Source organism: Ciona robusta, chromosome 12 (genome assembly GCF_009617815.1).
Source record: "Ciona robusta chromosome 12, ASM961781v2".
NCBI classification, from domain to species: domain Eukaryota; kingdom Metazoa; phylum Chordata; class Ascidiacea; order Phlebobranchia; family Cionidae; genus Ciona; species Ciona robusta.
In genome coordinates this window covers 4,632,206-4,651,638 of record NC_143246.1, presented here as the reverse complement: position 1 = coordinate 4,651,638, position 19,433 = coordinate 4,632,206, and the positions used below count along the sequence as shown (strand labels likewise).

General features: G+C 34.6%; 3 protein-coding genes and 1 long non-coding RNA gene across 5 annotated transcripts in view; 2 read left to right on the top strand and 2 right to left on the bottom strand.

Moving 5' to 3' along the window:
• Positions 1–8,569, top strand: part of LOC149727023 (deoxynucleoside triphosphate triphosphohydrolase SAMHD1-like) — a 51,138-nt gene extending 42,569 nt beyond the window's left edge. Inside the window, exon 14 of the mRNA XM_089889975.1 lies at positions 8,538–8,569. Coding sequence (XP_089746101.1) covers positions 8,538–8,554 — 17 coding nt within the window. The 3' untranslated portion in view covers positions 8,555–8,569. The remainder of the gene's footprint in view (positions 1–8,537) is intronic.
• LOC149727025 (tetraspanin-9-like) lies at positions 572–3,345 on the bottom strand. The gene is made up of 5 exons (XM_089889986.1): positions 3,170–3,345; positions 2,467–2,661; positions 2,011–2,169; positions 1,434–1,658; positions 572–836 (listed from the first exon to the last, which is right to left on the bottom strand). The coding sequence occupies exons 1-5, from the start codon at positions 3,236–3,238 to the stop codon at positions 792–794; spliced, it is 693 nt and encodes a 230-aa protein (XP_089746112.1). The 5' UTR covers positions 3,239–3,345; the 3' UTR covers positions 572–791.
• Positions 4,769–5,709, top strand: LOC149727024 (uncharacterized). The gene is made up of 3 exons (XR_016386203.1): positions 4,769–4,922; positions 4,973–5,171; positions 5,593–5,709. It is a non-coding gene; the product is annotated as an uncharacterized LOC149727024 (long non-coding RNA).
• On the bottom strand, positions 6,899–19,387 carry LOC149727022 (THO complex subunit 1-like). Of its 2 annotated transcripts, none has more exons than XM_089889962.1 (20): positions 19,229–19,387; positions 18,749–18,971; positions 17,571–17,708; positions 17,081–17,217; positions 16,537–16,661; positions 15,920–16,031; positions 15,509–15,597; positions 15,058–15,192; positions 14,081–14,198; positions 13,595–13,773; positions 12,667–12,816; positions 12,177–12,330; positions 11,704–11,812; positions 11,156–11,260; positions 10,757–10,899; positions 8,935–10,231; positions 8,687–8,879; positions 7,506–8,426; positions 7,269–7,449; positions 6,899–7,014 (listed from the first exon to the last, which is right to left on the bottom strand). In XM_089889962.1, the coding sequence occupies exons 1-16, from the start codon at positions 19,280–19,282 to the stop codon at positions 10,118–10,120; spliced, it is 2,085 nt and encodes a 694-aa protein (XP_089746088.1). In that variant the 5' UTR covers positions 19,283–19,387; the 3' UTR covers positions 6,899–7,014; positions 7,269–7,449; positions 7,506–8,426; positions 8,687–8,879; positions 8,935–10,117. The 2 variants fall into 2 exon arrangements, with proteins under 2 accessions (XP_089746088.1, XP_089746089.1); XM_089889963.1 differs by having other exon boundaries at positions 7,531–8,426.
• Positions 19,388–19,433: the final 46 nt, after the last annotated feature.

The window sequence follows — 19,433 nt, the reverse complement described above, 5'->3', positions numbered from 1 at the left end:
TATCCTGATCGTGTTTTTAACAATAACAACTGTCTGTGGGAGTCGTGAGGTTACGGCTTTATAATTCTTAAAATGTTCTTTTTTTACTACAAAATAAGACGAGAAAATCGAACGAAAAGGTGTCCCATCCTCCCCAACATATTTTGTTTCTGCTGACGTACATTCCATAGGAAAAAACTGTTCGTAAAGGACAAACATGGTTTAATTTTTTGCTGCGAACTCGAGGACTATTTAATTCTATCGTCAATGGACAAGACAAGGACACGGAATATGACATAATAGGGAAACATGAGAGAAGAAACAACTAAGACACAGGGATAGACATATAGTAGGGTGGGAGAAGATGAGACATCGTTTTATTTTTGTCCCATTTGGTAGTAAATATAAATAACATTCAAGAAATTATAAAACCATATTCTCATACCTCCCATAGACCGTTGTTAATTGATTAAAACACGATCAGGATATTTGGATATTATGCCCTAAATAAGGCGTCCCGTCTTCTCCTACTCTACTATATATATAATTTGCTGGTTGAGACTGGAAGACGGTAACTTTTACCATCGGCAGAAAAGCTTGAAATCCTATTTATTTTACGTAATCAGTTTTCTTATAAACAAAAGTGAAAATTATATTAAAATTTTAAAACTGTACAACTCTGTTGGCGCGGACTACTGCTTTAATTATTTACATTTTAAAGACGGCAAGTGTGCTATAAAAAAACTTCGTATTTTTTCATAAAGCCCCGTTTCTTTAATTGTACGTCATTTCTTGATTGCAAATATCTTGCATCACATTCCTCGTAATGCAGATGCAAGCACAGCCAGTGTTAGAAACTATAAAGTATATTAAAAATTTTACAAAACAATAATCATCACTAGAGTGAAGAATTCTTTGGTACGTTAAAATTAAGCCGATGGAAAGTGTTAGAGGTTGGTAGTTAGGGGTTAATAGTAAGTGCGAGGGTATAGGGGTAAATAGATATATAGGAAGGTGGGGTAAGATGGGAGACCTTTAACACATAATATCCAAATATCCTGATGTTTTAAACAATTAACAACGGTCTATGGGAGTTTTAAGGATACGGTTTTATAATTCTCTGGATGTTCTATGATTACTATCAAACGAGACGGGAAAATGAAATGAAAAGGTGTCCCATCTTCTCCCACCCTACTATTAGTTACGTTTATAGCGGTCAGTAACGTAGGCGGAGATTCCTAACTGGCACCCAATGCTTTTACAAAACACTACATTGTAGGTATTTAAAAATACAAGACAATAGGTGTTTCCAATAAAATGGGTGTTCTGTTTCATACACCTGGTACACGTATGTAACTTTGCGAGTGGCTATTTTTTTGGTCCATGGCTTTGACAATGTGCACTGTTGCGCCACGTCTTTTATTAAAAGCTAGAACTAAATGCAAATTCCTTACTTCGATAACCAGCACGCCGAATCCAATGCCGCCTATTATAACGAAGAAAGACTGCAGTTTCGGGTTGCAACCAATTCTAAAGTTAGTTGCAGAGTTCTCGCTGCACGTCTGCACTTTATCGGAGCAACAAGAATTTGGCAGTTTCGGGAAAACTTCATTCGGTTGAGCGGTGGTCCCAACACGCTGTTTCCAGTCCGTGTAATAGTTCATGCCACAGCATTCAAGCTAAAGGAGAATATGTTGTGATTGTAGGTATGACAAATAGTGACATTTGTATTTATGACATAGCGGGTAAACTGGAAGTTTTGGTTTTAAAGCTCCTCGCTTATGGGTGTATATATTTTCTTGGCCAAGGCACAACGACAATTGCTCCAACCCAGTGATCACTAAAGACTAATGAGTAAATCGTCAGTTATACAAAAATATAAATAAAAAAATGGTTTCTAAATGGGACCCACAAAGTAAATACTTGGGAACTCGTAAGCTGGCACGAGGTGTATGAACACCCGTTATAATGACTGCGTCGTTTTTCCACCTCGCGAGGTTAAATAAGTTATTCATTTAATCCTGTACTAACCACTCCTTGAATACTATCCCAGCCCCTTTCCACTTGCAGATCCGTATTGTAGAATTCGATGCTTGAATGGGCAGCGTCACGTGCTATAGGATAGTACACGAAAGCCAAAACTGATCCCACGAGTTGTAGCAGAAAGACAAGAGCGAGAATAGCCGCATACTGCAGAAAAAGGATAATCAAAAAAATGTATGGGCGAATGAATGTAACTTGCTTTATCCTCGAGAAGCCAGAAAACTAAGCTAGGTCGTTATAACACGGGTTTTCTGTTTCATACACCTCGTGCCAGCGAGTTACCACAAAAACATATACGATCACAAAGGCAGCGGAGGCGAGCTTTGAACTCACACGACTGTGGTACGACGACTATGGTAAAATAAAATGACGAAAAAAAGTCACAACACATATTTCACTAAAAAGAGAAAAAAACATAATTCGAACTAGAAAAGTAACACTTACCCCAAGTACCATGTTCTTTTTCTCGACTACAATACTCAAACATCCAAACATTGATCCAAGAAACAAAATTGAACCGACTGCGATCATGATGTACACAGAAGCGAATATCCCAGCAGAAGTACCAAGGATATTTGGAAAAGCTGCGATTGTTACAGCGGCCCAAACTGCAGCGCCCAAGATAGCACCGCCGCTAAGCTAAAAACGAAAAAAATAATATTTTTTTTAAAATCTGTGCAACTAACACCGATTTGGTACTCATAAAGTTGGAGTATTTTTGAAACGGTAAACAGTCAAGATAAAGTGCTTAAAATTCTATTTAGTTAGTATATGGTATTGAAATGTAATTTTAAAGAATATGTTTCTGCAGTATAATGTTCAGCAAATCAGGGCTATATAAGTGTATATACGATCATGAAACACCTTTAATTTGTTTTAGGAAACAGAAAACAGAAAAAACAGTAGGGTGGGGGGAGATGGGACACCTTTTCATTCTAATTTCCCGTCTCATTTGGTAGTAAGCAAAGAACATTCGAAGAATTATGAAACCGTGTCCTCACGACTTCCAGCATAAACCGTTGTTTATTGTTTAAAACCTGATCAGAATATTTGAATATTAGGTGCTAAAATTGTCCCATCTTTCCCCCCCCATCTTTCCCCACAGTACTGTACAAAATATATAAATTAGTACTACCAACATACTTACACATATAAGAAGGCTAAAGAACAAGAGAGCTGAACGATGCGGTGTTCCACTGTAATTATAATCCCCCATTTTACCAGTTGTAGGTTACCGGTAATATCTAAACGTATATAAAACTGATTTAAATGGCTTTTAACGTCTTGCTAGCTTAAGCTACACTTTAAAATGCTTCAATTGCGCCAAATTTCGCCACACACTGTTACGTCACAATGCTAGTGGCATCCAATGACTAAAAACACCTGGTCACATGATATCGCTTCATTGTTATGTCACAATTAAAGAAAGAAACACAGTTGTTCTTTATTCTAGATACTTCAGTATCAAAACCACTGGCTTGGGAAAGTTAAAGAAATAAACGATTGGAAATGTTCGGGTGAAGAGAAAATTTCTCGTGTTGTTTACACCTTACAGCAAAATGTACAATATACATACGTAAGCCAATTCAAATGCAAATGTCTTACTCTTATTATTTTGTTCCTTTTGTACACAGATAGAAACAGTGTACAGTGTTTAGCCAAAAATATCTTGTCGTATGGATTATTTCGATAAATCGCAAGACCTGCCTATATGGTCTAGCTATATAGGCTCTAGGGGATACAGGTTCGAAGCTCGACGCTGTATACTACTAGATTGGGCGTATGCGTCCATAGCCATGGGATGTAACGTCGATTGCTCCAAGCCATTCGGCTGTCACAAGCATCTGCCGTATATAAATTACACAATTTTGTCAGCTATAGCCCATATATGGCTGTCAAAATCATGTAAATAGGTCCCACATGATTCTCTTCCAAAACAATAGCAAAGGTTATCATTATTTAAAGAAAGAGTGAACATTTTTACTCGTATTACAAAAGCCCTTATCGTTTATCTTGGAAGTGAAGAAACTCTTAGCTTTCACAGGAACAGGAAGCAATTAAAATGGTTTCTTTTGAAAGCTTGTTCATAAAGCATGAAGAAAGTGTTGTTGCAGTTGCTGGCAGTTACGATAGGTGTTATTGGCACAAAGAACTAACACTCAAAAAAACCAAAGCTATTTTTATATTATCTCTGTTCGAAGATTTGGTTAACAAGTTGGCGTTTGATCAGTTACCTAAGGATCCGTGTTCGACGCTCGTGGCTGCTACATTTAATGTTGTGTCTGTCTTTAGGAACGACACTTAAATTTGGTTGGTGAAACCAAGTGGTCACTAATGAATTGTCAAATTATCAGTCATAAATTATTATACATAAGTGAAAAAAACAAAAGTAAATTACTCGTAAAGTTCCATACGTGTAACTCTCAAACGGTTACAAAGTGCATGAAATAAGACACCCATGTTTAGGTATCTATGGTTATAACGACTATCGATCGTTGCCACAGCACGCGAACTTGCATAAAGATGAAGCAGACAATTTCTCTTCTTAACCAACGTTGACTGCAGATAAACAGGATGTCAGAGTAGAGTTAAAAAAGCTAAGCTCTTACCTTCCACCACTACATTAAGAAACCCACGGACGTTACGAGAAGCAAGAAATTCCTTGAGGGGATGATGACATTGTATGGGAAGTTGCCAAAACGATTTTCGATCACGATGCATCAAGCGGAGGCAGATAAGTTCCCCTTCCCAAAACAGCGTTGGGAAAAACAGGATGCCAGAGGAACTGGCTCTTCCTTTAAACAGAATACTCCAGAAGTTATTAACGAGGAAGCAACAGTAATTTTCTCATATAAGGCGTGGATTTTGAACAGAAATAATCTCTTTTCTCCAGTACCAAAGTAAGTAGTCGTGTATAGATGTTTTTTCTTTACTTAACGCTTTTTTGCAGATGAACAAGTCAGCGCTTCTTGTTTTACTTCTCCTCGGACTTCTCATTATCACCAATACCAACTACGCTTTTTATGCGAGGTGTCGTCGTCGCCGTATGCGTTATGTATATTGTATGTGTCGTCGAACATGGGGGTGGTACCGTCATCCTCGTTCGTTCCTTTGTCGTCGTCTAAGAATAGGGAACCAACAGAAACAAGGCAAGTAGAGTTAGAATAGGAGTATAAATTGAATTTTACAACGAGCTACTGCTCTGTTGTTAAACTGGCTTTGTCACAACGCTATACTGATCCTAATTTACGATGTATAAGGTCATTTTTTAACTTTTAAACCATGAGAATTTTTGTTTCTGTACTCCCCAAACATATAGTAGGATGGGGGAAGTTGGGACACCTTTACGCTATTTTCTCGTTCCATGTGCCAGTAAACAAGGAACTTTTAAATAATTATAAAACTATATGCTCTAGACTTCCATAGGCCGTTGTTAACTGCTTAAAACACGATCAGGATATTCGGATATTATGCGCCAAAGGTGTCCTATCTTCCCCCACCCTACTCTATATATTGTCCATCAACAAAATACATCCTATACCCACAGTAATATATTTGAATATATTTTAGTTGAAGAAACGACGGACTTCGACTTCGAAGATGTAGAGGAGTCACATTTGAACTAATCAGTACCTTTAATCTAAAGAAAACAAATCGGATGATTTAATAAATTAAATAAGGTGCTAATTCGTGCTATGTGTTCTAAACGTTAGGTAAAATACATTCAGTCTTTACACAGAAATCCTATCAGTTAGATATAGACAGTTTTCAGTATAAATGTGTTAAACCGCATAGCATAAATAACAAAACAAAATTAGCACGAAAATAGATCCAAATGACAATTACGTGCCAAACACGAAAAAATGTTTGACACTATATAGTGCTGCTCGATAAAATCTCTCCTCGTAGGTTTATTCATACCACCGATACGAAGGATATATTTGATTTCCATGCCTAATAATATAGAACACCAATTATTATTTGCAATTCGTGGCCAAGTAGTATTTTCGTCAAACAGTTGTTTTTGTTGGGCACGTAATTGTTGGTATCGGTGGAAACGTGAAGTCCGATAAGAAGTAAAACAAGAAGCACTGACTTGTTCATCTGCAAAAAAAGCGTTAAGTAAAGAAAAAACATCTATACACGACTACTCACTTTGGCACTGCAGAAAACAGATTATTTCTGCTCAAATTCCACGCCTTATATGAGAAATTTGCTGTTGCTTCCTCGTTAATAACTTGGAGTATTCTGTTTAGAGGAGGAGAACGTATCTGCTCCCTCTTCATGCATCGTGATTGAAAATCGTTTCGTTAGCTTTCCATACAATGTCAGCATTCCCTCACGAAGTTGATTGTTTCCGGTAACGTACGTGAGTTCCTTTGTGCGGCGATAGACGGTGCGATCATAGCTTTTGTGTCTTTACTTAGCTCCCTTTTTAAGCACGTTCGCGTGCTGTTGCAACGACAGTCGGTGTAACACGGGTGTCTTATTTCATGCACTTTGTGCCCGCTTGTAAGTTACACGTGAGGAACTTTGCGAGTAATTTACTTTCGCATTTTCACTTATATATAATAATTATGACCGACAGTTTGACAAATATTTGGTGACCACTTGGTTTTTACCAACAAAGTTTAAGTGTCTTGCCCAAGGACATAGACACGACATTAAATGTAGCTGCATCGAGCATCAAAAACAGATTCTTTGGTAACTGACCAAACGTAATTGTCATTTTGACCTATTTTTATCCTAGATCTGTTATTTATATTATGCGATTTAATTCATTTTATACTGAAGACTTTCTCTATCAAACTGATTGAATTTTCTCTGTAAAGACTAAATGTGGTTTACTTAACGTTTAGAATATAACACCAATTGGCACCTTATAATTCAATTTATTAAAGCATACGATTAGTTTTTTTAGTGAAAAGTAATATAATTCTTTTAAATATTACTCTTCTTCTTCGAGGTTGAAGTTGAAGTCCGTGTCTTGAACTAAAAAGTAATCAAATATATTACTGTGGGTAGTACGTATAAAGCTGAGGGTGGGGAAAGATGGGACACCCTTTGATTCGATTTTCTCTTCTCATTTAGTAGTAAACAAAGAAAATTTTTAAAAAATAAAAAAACACGTACGACTTCCATGGACCGTTGTTAATTGTTTATACGATCAGGACATTCGTAAATTATGTGCTAAAGATGACCCGTCTTCCCCAGACCTACTATATTCCTATTCTAATTCGACTTACCTTGTTTTCGTTGGTTATACCCCGATCTTCGACGACAAAGATACGCATTAGGATTGTTGGGTCGACGACACAGAAATGTAATATAACGCAGACGGCGACGACGGCTCACCGCAGCATAATTTATATCGGTGAGGACCAGAAGTCCGATGAGAAGCAAAACAGAAAGCGCTGACTTGTTCATCTGCAAAAAAGCGCTATATAACATACATAGTAACATCTATACACGACTATACTTACTTTGGTACTGCAGAAAACAGATTACCTTCTGCTTAAAAACTTCGGATAATATAGGAATTTTCTGCTCCTTCCTCGTTAATAACTTCTGGAGTATTTTGTTTAAAGAAAGAGCCAGTTCCTCCAACATCCTGTTTTTCCCAACGCTGTTTTGGGAAGAGAACTTATCTGCTCCCTCTTTATAAAACGTGATCGAAAATCGTTTTGGTAACTTCCTGTACCGTCATCCCTTCACAAAACTTATTGCTTCCCGTAACGTCAATTGTTAACTTTCCATGCATGGATCTTTTAGTTTTCCACCGTGGTTTTCTTAATAAAGTAGGGTGGGGAAAGATAGGACATCTTTTCATTCCATTTTCTCGTCCCATTTTGTAGTAAACAAAGAACATTCAAAGAATTATTAAACCGTATCCTCACGACTCCAATAGACCGTTGTTAATTGATAAAAAAACGATTAGGATATTTAGATATTATGTACTAAAGGTGTCCCGTCTCCCCCCACCCTACTATATATATAATTGGGTTGGGGAATACGAGAGACCTCTAGGACAATATATTTAAAAATCCTGACAGCGTTTTATACATCTAACAATGGTCTATGGAAGTCGTAAGACAGCGGATTTATAACTCTTTGAGTTTCTCTTGCTGGGCACGTAATTGTCAAAATGATCTATTTTCGTCCTAAATTTGTTTTGTTTTTGATTTCATGTAATTTAAAACCTTTTATACTGCCTATAATTAATGGAATATTCTCTGTAAAGACTGAATGTGGTTTGCTTAACGTTTAGAATATAACACCGACTAGCACCTTATTTTATTTATTAAACCATTTGATTTCTTCTTTTCAATGGAAAGGTACTGATTAGTTGAAATATAACTCTACTACGTCTTCTTCTACATCGAAGTTGAAGTCCGTGTCTTGAACTAAAATATAATCGAATATAGTACTGTGGGTAGGACGTATAGAGTTGTAGGGTGGGGAAGATGGGACACCTGTTTATTTTATGTTCTCGTCTCATTTGGTAGTAAACAAAGAAAATTCAAAGAATTAAAGAATGGTTTCCTGTCGACTCCTATGGACCGTGGTTAATTGTTTAAAACACGATCAGAATATTCGAAACTTATCTGCTAAAGGTGTCCAGTCTTTTACCACCCTACTATACACCTATTCTATTTCTACTTACCTTGCTTTCGTTGGTTATACCCCGATCTTCGACGACAAAGATACCGACTAGGATGACCGTAGTTCCCCCATGTTCGACGACACATAAATGTTACATACCGTAGACTACGACGACGACTCACAGCAGCTTTATTCGTATCGGTGAGGACCAGAAGTCCAATGAGAAGCAAAACAGAAAGCGCTGACTTGTTCATCTGCAAAAATAGCGGTATATAACATCCATAATAACATCTATACACGACTACTTACTTTGGTACTGCAGAAAACAGATCTCCTTCTCAAAATGTACGCCTTATAAGAGAAATTTGCTGCACCTTCTCGTTAGTAACTTCTGGAGTATTTTGTTTAAAGAAAAAGCCAGTTCCTCTGACATCCTGTTTTTCTAAACCTAACGCTGTTTTGGGAAGAGAACTTATCTGCTCCCTCTTTATGCATCGTGATCTAAGTTCGTTTTGTTAACTTCCCATACCAACGCCATTATCCCCTCACGAAGTTTATTGCTTCCCGTATAACGTCCGTGAGTTCTTGGTGTAGTGATAGAAGATACGATCATGACTTTTGTAACTTTTGTAACAGTCTACCTGCTAGTTAAGGAAAACAAATATCAAATTTGTGTCAAAAACGCTGGTGGTAGGCGACGAATGGAGTTTTAAAAGTAGCTGTAGATCGTTGTTTTTACGCGCCGTAATTGTAAAAAATAAAGCCATTCAGAACGCCTTTGTGTTTTGTGTTGTAATAAGGTGTTTCAAACCCAAAATACAATCATAAAATATTTGGCCCCCAATAAAATTTAGGGCAAGCTACGCCCTTGACTCTAACATCCTGTTTATGGATTTTCAACAATCTGTATAATAACTGTGAGAGTATGTGCCAATATGAACGTGCAATCCTCAGCAAGAAACGTTAATGATAATTGCACTTGCCATAGCGAACTTAAATAGTGTGTACGTTGGTTTTGCTTGCCTTTTAGTCCCCTATGCTCCTACCTAATGGTTAAACCAGTAGTTCTTAAACTTTTCTGTATGCTTTACCCTTTTAACAAAGATGGGTATCAGATTTACCCCCAATATGCTCATTTATTGAAAAGCTAAAACATCTGATTACATCAGTTATATTTAATGCGACGAATGCACTTGCTTTTAGACAACGAGTTGTTCAATGCCTGGTAAATTACTACAATTGGCAAATTTTTTTGTCCCGTCAACTGATGTGCATTCTGATTGGTAGCTCATTTACCCTCTAAATACAAGGAATTTACCCCCAAAGGTAAATTTACCCCAGTTTAAGAAACGCCGGGTTAAACAGTTGTCTAGATTAAAACCAAAAAAATCTAATTCATAATCATAATTTTATCGCAATGGCCCCACAATTTTATGAAATATTTTATTGAAAAAGGCAGCTGATTTAAAGTTTAATAAATTTGCTTTAAATTTTATGATTCTTTTTCAATCTGTTCCAACCCAGCAGCTTTCAAAGCTTGAGATAAAGTTGTCCAAGTTGCTTTAGATCCAACCAAGTCCTGCCATGTCACTAGTGTCTGTCGGGCCTAAAAATGGATTTATTTTTTAAACATTTGTAGTTGATATATATGTGCCTGGTGGTGTGTTTCAATGGTTAGCATGTCTGCCTATATCCCCCCCCCCAAAAAAAAAATTCCGAAGGGAATTGGTTTAAGGCTCGACGCTGCTACCATTGTGGGCGTATGTGTCCTTGGGCAAGACACTTAACGACAATTGCTCCAACTCAGTGGCCACTAATGGGTTGTCCAAATTATCAGCCATACAGAAAAAAAAAAATAATCACTCACAAAGTAACACACATGGTAACTCGTAAGCTGGCACGAGGTGTTAAACCCGTGTTATAACGACTGTCGTTTTCCGGCTACTCAAGGATAAAGTAAGTTACATTCATTCATTCACGATAGAGGTTAGAGGTAACAGCCTACTTTGTAACAATAGCTTCAGTAATGCCTATACCAAGTACCAACAACAACAACCAAACAGGTTTAATGTTTTGAAAACACTGAATTGGTGTCATTTTTTAAAAGGAAAAAAAAAACGAAAAATTGTACCTGCAGAACAATGTCTTCAGAGTCTTCTTGTATTTCTTTAATATCTTTTGGTTTCAGGTTAACATGAGGCGCTAGTTTCGTCCAATCAGAGCCAATCTTGGTCGCAAGCATTGTGATGTCATCGGTAGACAATGAGTCAAGGACTAAATCAAAGTTTTGAAAAAAAATTAAAATTATTGATATAGGTTGGGGTAAGATAGGACATTTTTTTATTCTAAAAATAACATATCGTTGGCAGAAACCGTTACTGGGTAGCTTCAAAGCGGTCAAAAGGTGTATGATATTATGTGATCAACTAAAAAAGTAATTTATAACAAAAACTTGAATTTGGAAACTTAATTTAACTTATTTGTTTAAGTTTTTGAGTCCAAGAATTTTTTGTTCCATTAAAATCTTAACCTGCTCCCGCTTCCGCATCATTATCCTCCTGACTTCCATCCAGGAGGTTGCTCTCATCATCCATCTCATCATCAGGATCATCAAGAACCGCATCTTCGTCTTCACCTAAAAAGGTTGTTTTAAGAAATTTTTTTTTTGCATTTTTATTAAATTTTGTTAATAAATTAATTAGGTTTTTTTAAAATAGATTATTTTATTATTTTTATTTGACTTTTTTGCATTTTTTAAAATTATTTTTTTTGCTAGTTTTATAATGTGGCCCTGGCCGTGACAAAGCACTTAGCGTGCCTGCCTCTAGCTAAGAGTTCATGGGTTCAAGGCTCGATGCTGCTACCATTGTGGGCGCATGTTTTCTGGGCAAGACACTTTAAGGTAATCGCTCCAACCCAGTGGTCACTAATGGGTTGTGTAAAACATATTCAAACCAAAAAAACACCAAAATTAATTACCTACAAAATTACATATGTAGTAACTCCCAATCCAAAAAAAACTAGAATTCAAAATTGTCAGAACTTTCTACTGTCACCAAGCGGTGAGTTCCTACGTACCTTCATCCTCGTTATTTATCTCCGAAACTGTCATCGTTGTTTTTAAATCACCAACACCAACTAAATCTCCGTTCGACACCTCGACCTTTATCTCTTCTGTGCTTTGAGTCTGAAATTTAATATTTTTTAATGTTTTTTTTTACAAAAAATCAAATTTTTTTTTCATATTTAAAAAAAACGAAAAGAAACTTTTAGGGTGTATTTAAAAAGAAAGTCATTTTTTAAACTTAATTTTTTAATATAATTTTTTTACAATCTGTTAAAATAGCATAGGAGTTAATGTAACTTATTTTACTTAAACAGCAATAGTAAACATGGCATATTACAGAAAAATACTTTAAACTAAATAAAAAACATAAAATTAAAAAAATATACCAAATTAAAAAAACACAAAATTAAAAAAAAAGTTTCAATTACACAAAAAAAACAAAAAAACTATAGTTTTATCTAAAAGACACTACTGTACCACTCACAGGAAATTCTTTCGCTAGTTTTCCAATAACTGTAGAAAGATAATCAGGAACCGTTTTAAACTGAAGGTTAGCTGGTTGACTTGTAAAAAATAATTGGCTCCGATTTGACAACAAACGAAGCGCTTTCCATTGAAAATTAGAATTCTTTATTAACCTAAAAAAATATTTATAATTTTTGAATGTTTTTATCTAAATTAATATAAAATAATACATAATTTTTTGATATTTTGTTAAAAAAATTATTTTAGCAAAATGGGGAAAAATAAAATAAAAAATAGATAAATATATAGAAGATTTTAGATTATAACTGTTTAATAATTTCATACAAAAAATATATAAAAAATAATAACATTAAGTACATAAACTAAAAATATATTTTATTTCCACAAGTTTTAAAAAATTCTCACAAAAAAAAAATTCTAATCAAAATTTTAGAAAATCCTAGAACACACTAAACTAAAAGTTTAAGAACAAATGATGAAAAACTAACTTATATTGGTCTTCTATTTGATTCTTTGGGTCTTCTTGTTCAATAGGCTCAGCAAAATAATCTTGAATTGAGGGCAAAAACTCTCTTTCGTTAGATCGGCAAGCAGCCAAGTTATCCGGACAAAAATTCCAAAGTTTTGTTAATTCAGGGCTGTAATGTAGGTAGGGATGCACAATGCACATTACAGAATTTCGAATCCGTGAGATTCGAATCCTTTTGTATTCAAATCTAATTCGGGGGATTCGGTATTCTGTTTAATGACGTCATCACACGTTGTCTTGTAAACTATATTAACAATTTTTAAAACTTAATAATTTTGAAAAAAAAATTTTGTGTTTGTGAATAAACTGACTTATGTGCGTAAAATTATTTTTTCCTATAAATATAAAAAGATTCGAAATTCTTGATTCGGAATTCTTGATTCGAAATAAAGTATTCTAGAATACCTAATTATTCTGTAATGTGCATCCCTAAATGTAGGTCATGGAATAAAGTAAAGCTGTGTTAAATACATTTCTATCTGTAATGATAAATGAATGAATGAATGTAAATTGATTTATCCTTGCTTGGTCGAAAAACGACAGTCGTTATAACACAGGCGTTTTGTTTCATACACCCCAAGCCAGCTTTCGAGTTACCAAGTATGTTACTTTGTGGTCAATTGTATTTTGGGGAATTTTTTATGTGTGGCGGCCCACCACATAATTTAGAAACCCATCAGTAACATATTTTTTTCATTTTGGTTAGCATGTTGCCTATAACCCAAAGATTATGAGTTCAAGGCTCATTGCACCAATATGGGCGTATGTGACCTTTGGCAATACACTTAACGGCAATTGCTTCAAGTGTTTATGATTAAAAAAACATGATTTCCAAAAAATGAATTTTACAAAATTTTATATTTCGTTTTAAAACATCTTTTTCTCACCTCCCCATCCCTAATGACTTTCCGGAGATAAAGTCCTCCGCTATTGAGCTATTCTTTGGATCAATCTTCCTCCTCTTGGATGCTGGAGACTCATCTTCAGATTTTGATCTCATTTTCATGAAACTTGGACATCCGGAGTTTTTCCATGTGATCCAAAACTCTTCCCGCTCCAAAAGATGCTGGAAATGACGAGGACTCATTTTTATCGCTTTTTAAAATAATTTTATAATTTGTTATTCATTTTACCATTTTTGCACATTTTATGACTCTTATAATAACTGATGCAAAAAAATTAATTACAAAGAAAAAATTAAAATGAAATATATAAATTAAATACTTGTAAACTTAAGTAAAATATATATAATATTTCAATATTAAAGGCAATGGCGTTATGTGAATAAACAGTTTAAAAAAACATTTTTTTTCTGTTTAATTATTTTTCATGCACATTCTGATACAATTTTAGTGAATTAGCAAAAAAAATACTTTGGTATATTTTGCAAATTTCTTTCCATTTGGTGGTGTCTCTTGTAGCAGTTTATAAATCTTTGTTTCAGTTGTTGAAATCCACGTTTTCTGAGCTTCAGTCAGAACCAAATTAGCCCTACAATATTTTTAAAGTTATTTTTATGTATACATTCTGGATTTTGTTGAATTTCTACCAGTTCTGTGCTTAAACACAAAATTTTGACTGGAACAAAAAAGTAAACAGTTAGGCAGAGTGGCGCAGCCATAAAAAAATAAGGGGGGGGGGTTGATTAAAAAAATTTTCAATTTTTTTAATCAATTTATTAATTTTTGTTTTTTTTTGTTTTAAAAGGGGGGGGTCGCAACCGCCTAAACCTCTTGTCCGCTACTGGTTAGGTGTATGGATTTTGGTTTTGTACTTAGTATTTCATAGGAGATTCAATTTAAAATCCAAAGCATATCCCATTTTATTTATAGCTTCAAAACCGATATCGAAGATCATGTTATTTAAAGAACAAAGTGAAGGGAATCAACAGAAAAACAACAGCTGTTAAAACAGGATAAAAAGTGTGGAAAAGAGTGTCAGTAAAAAGGCGTGGCTGTTGTACCTGCACACAATTCAAGATTCAGTATCCACATAATTAGGGATACACATTACAGAATAATTAGGTATTCTAGGATATCCTAGAATACTTTATTTCGAAACTAGAATTTTGAATCTTCTTGTGTTTATAAGAAAAAACCTACAAAGCCAAAACGGCTAAGCCGAAACGTATAGCAACTTTAGAAAAGACGCTGCGAAACGTTTTCTCTCGAAAGTCTTATTAAAAAAAAATTATTGAATTTTAAAAAAATGTTAGTTTAGTTGAAGAGATGATGTATGATGACGTCATTAAACAGAATACCGAATCCCGTAATTAGATTCGAATACAAAAGAGCTCACAGATTTAAAATTCTGTAATGTGCATCCCTACACATAATATGTTAGAACTCACCCTTTAAACTTAACAGTAGCAGTCAAGTAGCGAAACAAAATCAAAAATTGAGTTAAAATCTGCCGTCTGAACATTCCATCACTCAGTTGTAGCTCTGTTAACTTTTCTGACGTCAGAAATTTTGAGAAATAAGATCTAAAAAAGAAGAAAATAACTAGGTTTTTTGGGTATACCGTTTACACATTTATTTTTAAAATTGGTATTATATATATATATATATAGCCTAGCTTCATTAGTTTAAAATGTTGTTCCCTTTTTTTATCGATGTTTTGTGTATTATACCGTTTGTATTTATCAAGGTAAATCCTAAATGTATTATAACACATTTAAAAAAAAAAAAATTTTATTAAAAGTTTGCCCGAGACTGAACAGTGTATATATTCGTCGTTTTAATAACATTATAAAACAGAAAACAGTTAAAAGTAGTGTTTTATTGAAATAAAAACCTTACTTTTTGTGAGTAGTTTGATTTGTTTTATTTCCACCCCTAATGTCATCCAGTTTAAAACTGTCGAAAACTCGGAAAATGTTGTCTGCGTTCTGCGTATGTAAGGTGAAAATTAATAATCGATTTAAACAAAATATTTTTTATGACAATTAAGAAAAGTATATTTGAATTGAAAAAAATTAATCAGGAAATTTTTAATTCTAGAACTGTAATAAAACAAACATAGACACAATATAAAAAAAGGGTAAAACAGATGACAATAAAACAAGCATAAAACAGACATAATTTAAAACAAAACAAATGACCATTAAACAAGCACTGTAATAAAACAAACATAAAACAGACCCTGTATTATAAACAATTTTAAAATGAAAATAAAAAACAGTAAAAAAAAACAAAATATAAAAAGTTTACTTCAGTGAGTTTGTCCCATGTTTCCTTCTGATAACATTGTACTGGACTACGGAATATATCTTGTATACTCCAAATGTTGAGGTATAACTTGTAATCCACCAAACCAGATTCACTGTGGAAAAATTTAGACAATGTTTAGAGCACCTGCCTCTAACCTAAAGGTTACTGGTTCAAAGCTCGTCGCTGCTACCATTGTGAGCAAAAATATAATCGTCAACAAAGTTATATATTTGGTAAATTGTAAGCAGGAACAAAATGTATGAAACAGATCTTTGCCCCGCCATGCGAAAAAAAATAAGTTACATTTATTCTGATATGATATATACAGAGTTGAGAAATGGTATTTTAACTTTTTTGGGGCAAAATTGACACGTTTCATCTAATTATTTTAACGGAAATTACATTTTAAATGACACATTGGCAAAAGTTTTATGCTTTAAGTGACTTTTACCCTATTGTAATTGCATACAGAAACAAGCAGAACCAAAGTATATTGCATTTGCAACATTAATTAATAATCAATAAGGTTTCCTATGTTTGATGCATATTGAGTGTAACTGTATTTTAGTCATTGGTGAATGTAGAAAAAAGTCCGAAATTTGTTTTGTTTAAAATACCTTTTTTCTTTTTTCACTTCATCTGTCTCCATTTTCTCTTCTGAAGCCTCTTCATTGACATCTAGTGTTGAATTTGAGGGGTCGGTGTTAAAGATTGTCACATTGTCCAAGTTAAACTGACTAACCTTCGAATGCAAAGCAGTTGTTACACCATTAAAAAAAATTTATACATGTCCATAGTTAATATTATTACGTTTAACTGGAAAATTAAAAAATAGCCTTAGTAACCTAAAGGATACATTTATATACTTAAGCTGTTTTTGTCAGGCATTTTGTAAAGCTGATTAGCGTCTTATAGCAATATCTTTTTATAGAACCTATTATAATGACTATATATATGTCCTACTACCTGAAGACCATAATTATTGTTGTGTGCTTTTATCTTAACCAAAACAACTTTTAAATTTATACATGTAAATGTATCATATTTACATAATATATGTAAGAATTACCATAAAAATACCCACTAAAATTCCAATTCAAACCTCTCTTTTATGCTTACTACTACAGTCACCACTTTAACTTAAAGCGGTGAGCTACTTACCAAGTTAAGTGCCGACTTCTCGGATAAGGGGAACAACCTGGCCAAGAATAGTTGAATACGGCCGCAGAAAACCGTGTTTTGTGATTGGGATAAGCGCCGTAATAAATCGTTGCACATTCTTAAAAGATAGTTTTTTCCTGTAAAGGTAAAAAAGTTTTCATGTGACTTGCTTTACCCTCGCCTGGCTGGAAAACGACTGTCGTTATAACAGGTGTTCTGTTTCTTAATCATACACCTTGTACCGGCTTACGATCATGTATGTAACTCAATGGGTGTGTTTTTCTGTATGGCTGACAATTTAGACAACCCATTAGTGACTACTGGGTTAAAGCAATTGCCATTAAGTGTCTTGCCCAAGGACACATATGTCCACAATAGTAGCAGAGACGAGCCTTGAACCAGTAACCTCTGGCAAAGACGCAGCGGCGGTAAACAACTGTGCCATGGTGTCAATCAAATTTGAAGATAAATCAATAATACAATAACTTACCAGCTGTATAAAACACAGGAGACTTCCAGACTGCTACTCTTTCCTCAACATATTTAAATATCACATCGCATGTGTCTAATGTTGAACAGTCCAATACATCGCCAAGCAATGTAAATGGAACACTTGGTGAGCATAGGCCTGTGGAAAGTGTTATGTTATGGGTGTCTGAGTTCAGCTCTGAAATATATATATGTATAGTAGGGTGGGGAGAGATGGGACACTTTTTGACTGTATTTATTTGTCCCATTTTGTAGTAAACAAAAAAACATTCAAAGAATTATAAAACCCTATCCTCACGACTCCCATAGACTGGTGTTAACTGTTTTAAACACGATCAGGATATTTGGTTATTTTGTGTTAAAGATGTCCTATCTTCTCCCTCCCTACTGTAGTGTATATACATACAAATTTCGGAAAAAGTGTCATATTATAGCATGGTAAATTGATAAACTGACTCAAAGCAGGGCTTTCCAAACTTTTGGCTCTCGACCTCCATTTTTTCTTTAAACTTTCCCCACCCTTTACAGTTAATTGATAGTATAATTATACGCAGTAGTTTGTGTAAAATTTATACACTGGGCTATAACTCCCCTTAAAGTTTGTTAACAGTTTTGGAAGCCCTGAAATATAATGGGTGTAAAAATATTTTTTTATGTTGATGGGGTGGCTTCATACACCTCATGCCAGTTACTAACTAACTATGCAACTATGCAATAGATTGCTTTATGTATGGTTTAGTTTAGACGACCCATTAGTGGACACACTGCCACCAAGGTAGCAGCATTAAGCTTTGAATATGGTATCCTTCAGTTACGGAGCTAGCACTTAAACTGGTATGCTTAAATGCAACTTACTTTATCCGGAAAATGACAGTCGTTATAACACGGGTGTTCTGTTTCGTACACCTTGTACCAGCTTACAAGTTACCATGTATGTTACTTTGCGGGTGATTATTTTTTTAGGTTTTTTTTTTCATGTATGGCTAATAATTTGGACAACCCATTAGTGACCAATGAGTTGGACAATTGCCGTTAATTGTCTTGCCCAAGGACACATACGCCCACAATGTTAGTAGTGAGGAGCATGAACCCATTATCTCTGGGTTAGAGGCAGGCGCACTAACCACTTTGCCACGGGCCAGTTGCTTGGTGTCAGTCACAGAATAACCTAATTCTAACCTTGCTTGGCTACAGCTACTATGACATTAATAACATGTAATGTCCGCGTAATCTCGATTTCTTGATGAGTTTTTGACAAAACTTCTTCTCGTATCAAATCCCTTAATGTTTGATCTGTGGCGGTCTTTTTCTCTTGCTCCGACCCGGGATATTTTCCGTAAAATTCCACAAATATTGGAACCTCGTCTTGGTTTTTTCCATTGACATCTTTAAGTAAGATGCCCTGATACAAGAAATTTCGATTTTATATATATATTATATAATGTTATATATTTGTATTCGTTGATTATGGATTTCAAAGAAAAGAACTTATGCAAATACATTAGTATATTTATATATATATAATAACAACTTTCATTTTTCTCTTTGATTTTTGTGGCCAATAAGAGGAATAGAATAAGAAAAGAAAACGACAGTATGTAGTAACGATATGACAAGTGGGCAAAAAGTTCGGTTATTTATAAAACAAAACGCGCTCACTTTAAATTCTTTCCGGGCGTTTTCGAACAGGAATTCTTGCGCGTTGTCCGCCATACAGAGCCTTATCGTCGCCTTTTGAAATTTAAAACTCAAAACCTTTACCTGCAAAATTTTTGTACATAGAAAAGTCGTTCTTAAATTAGGGAAATCACCACATTTCATCGATCTATTTTGTGACGTCATAGAAGAGGTAATAACTCAAAAT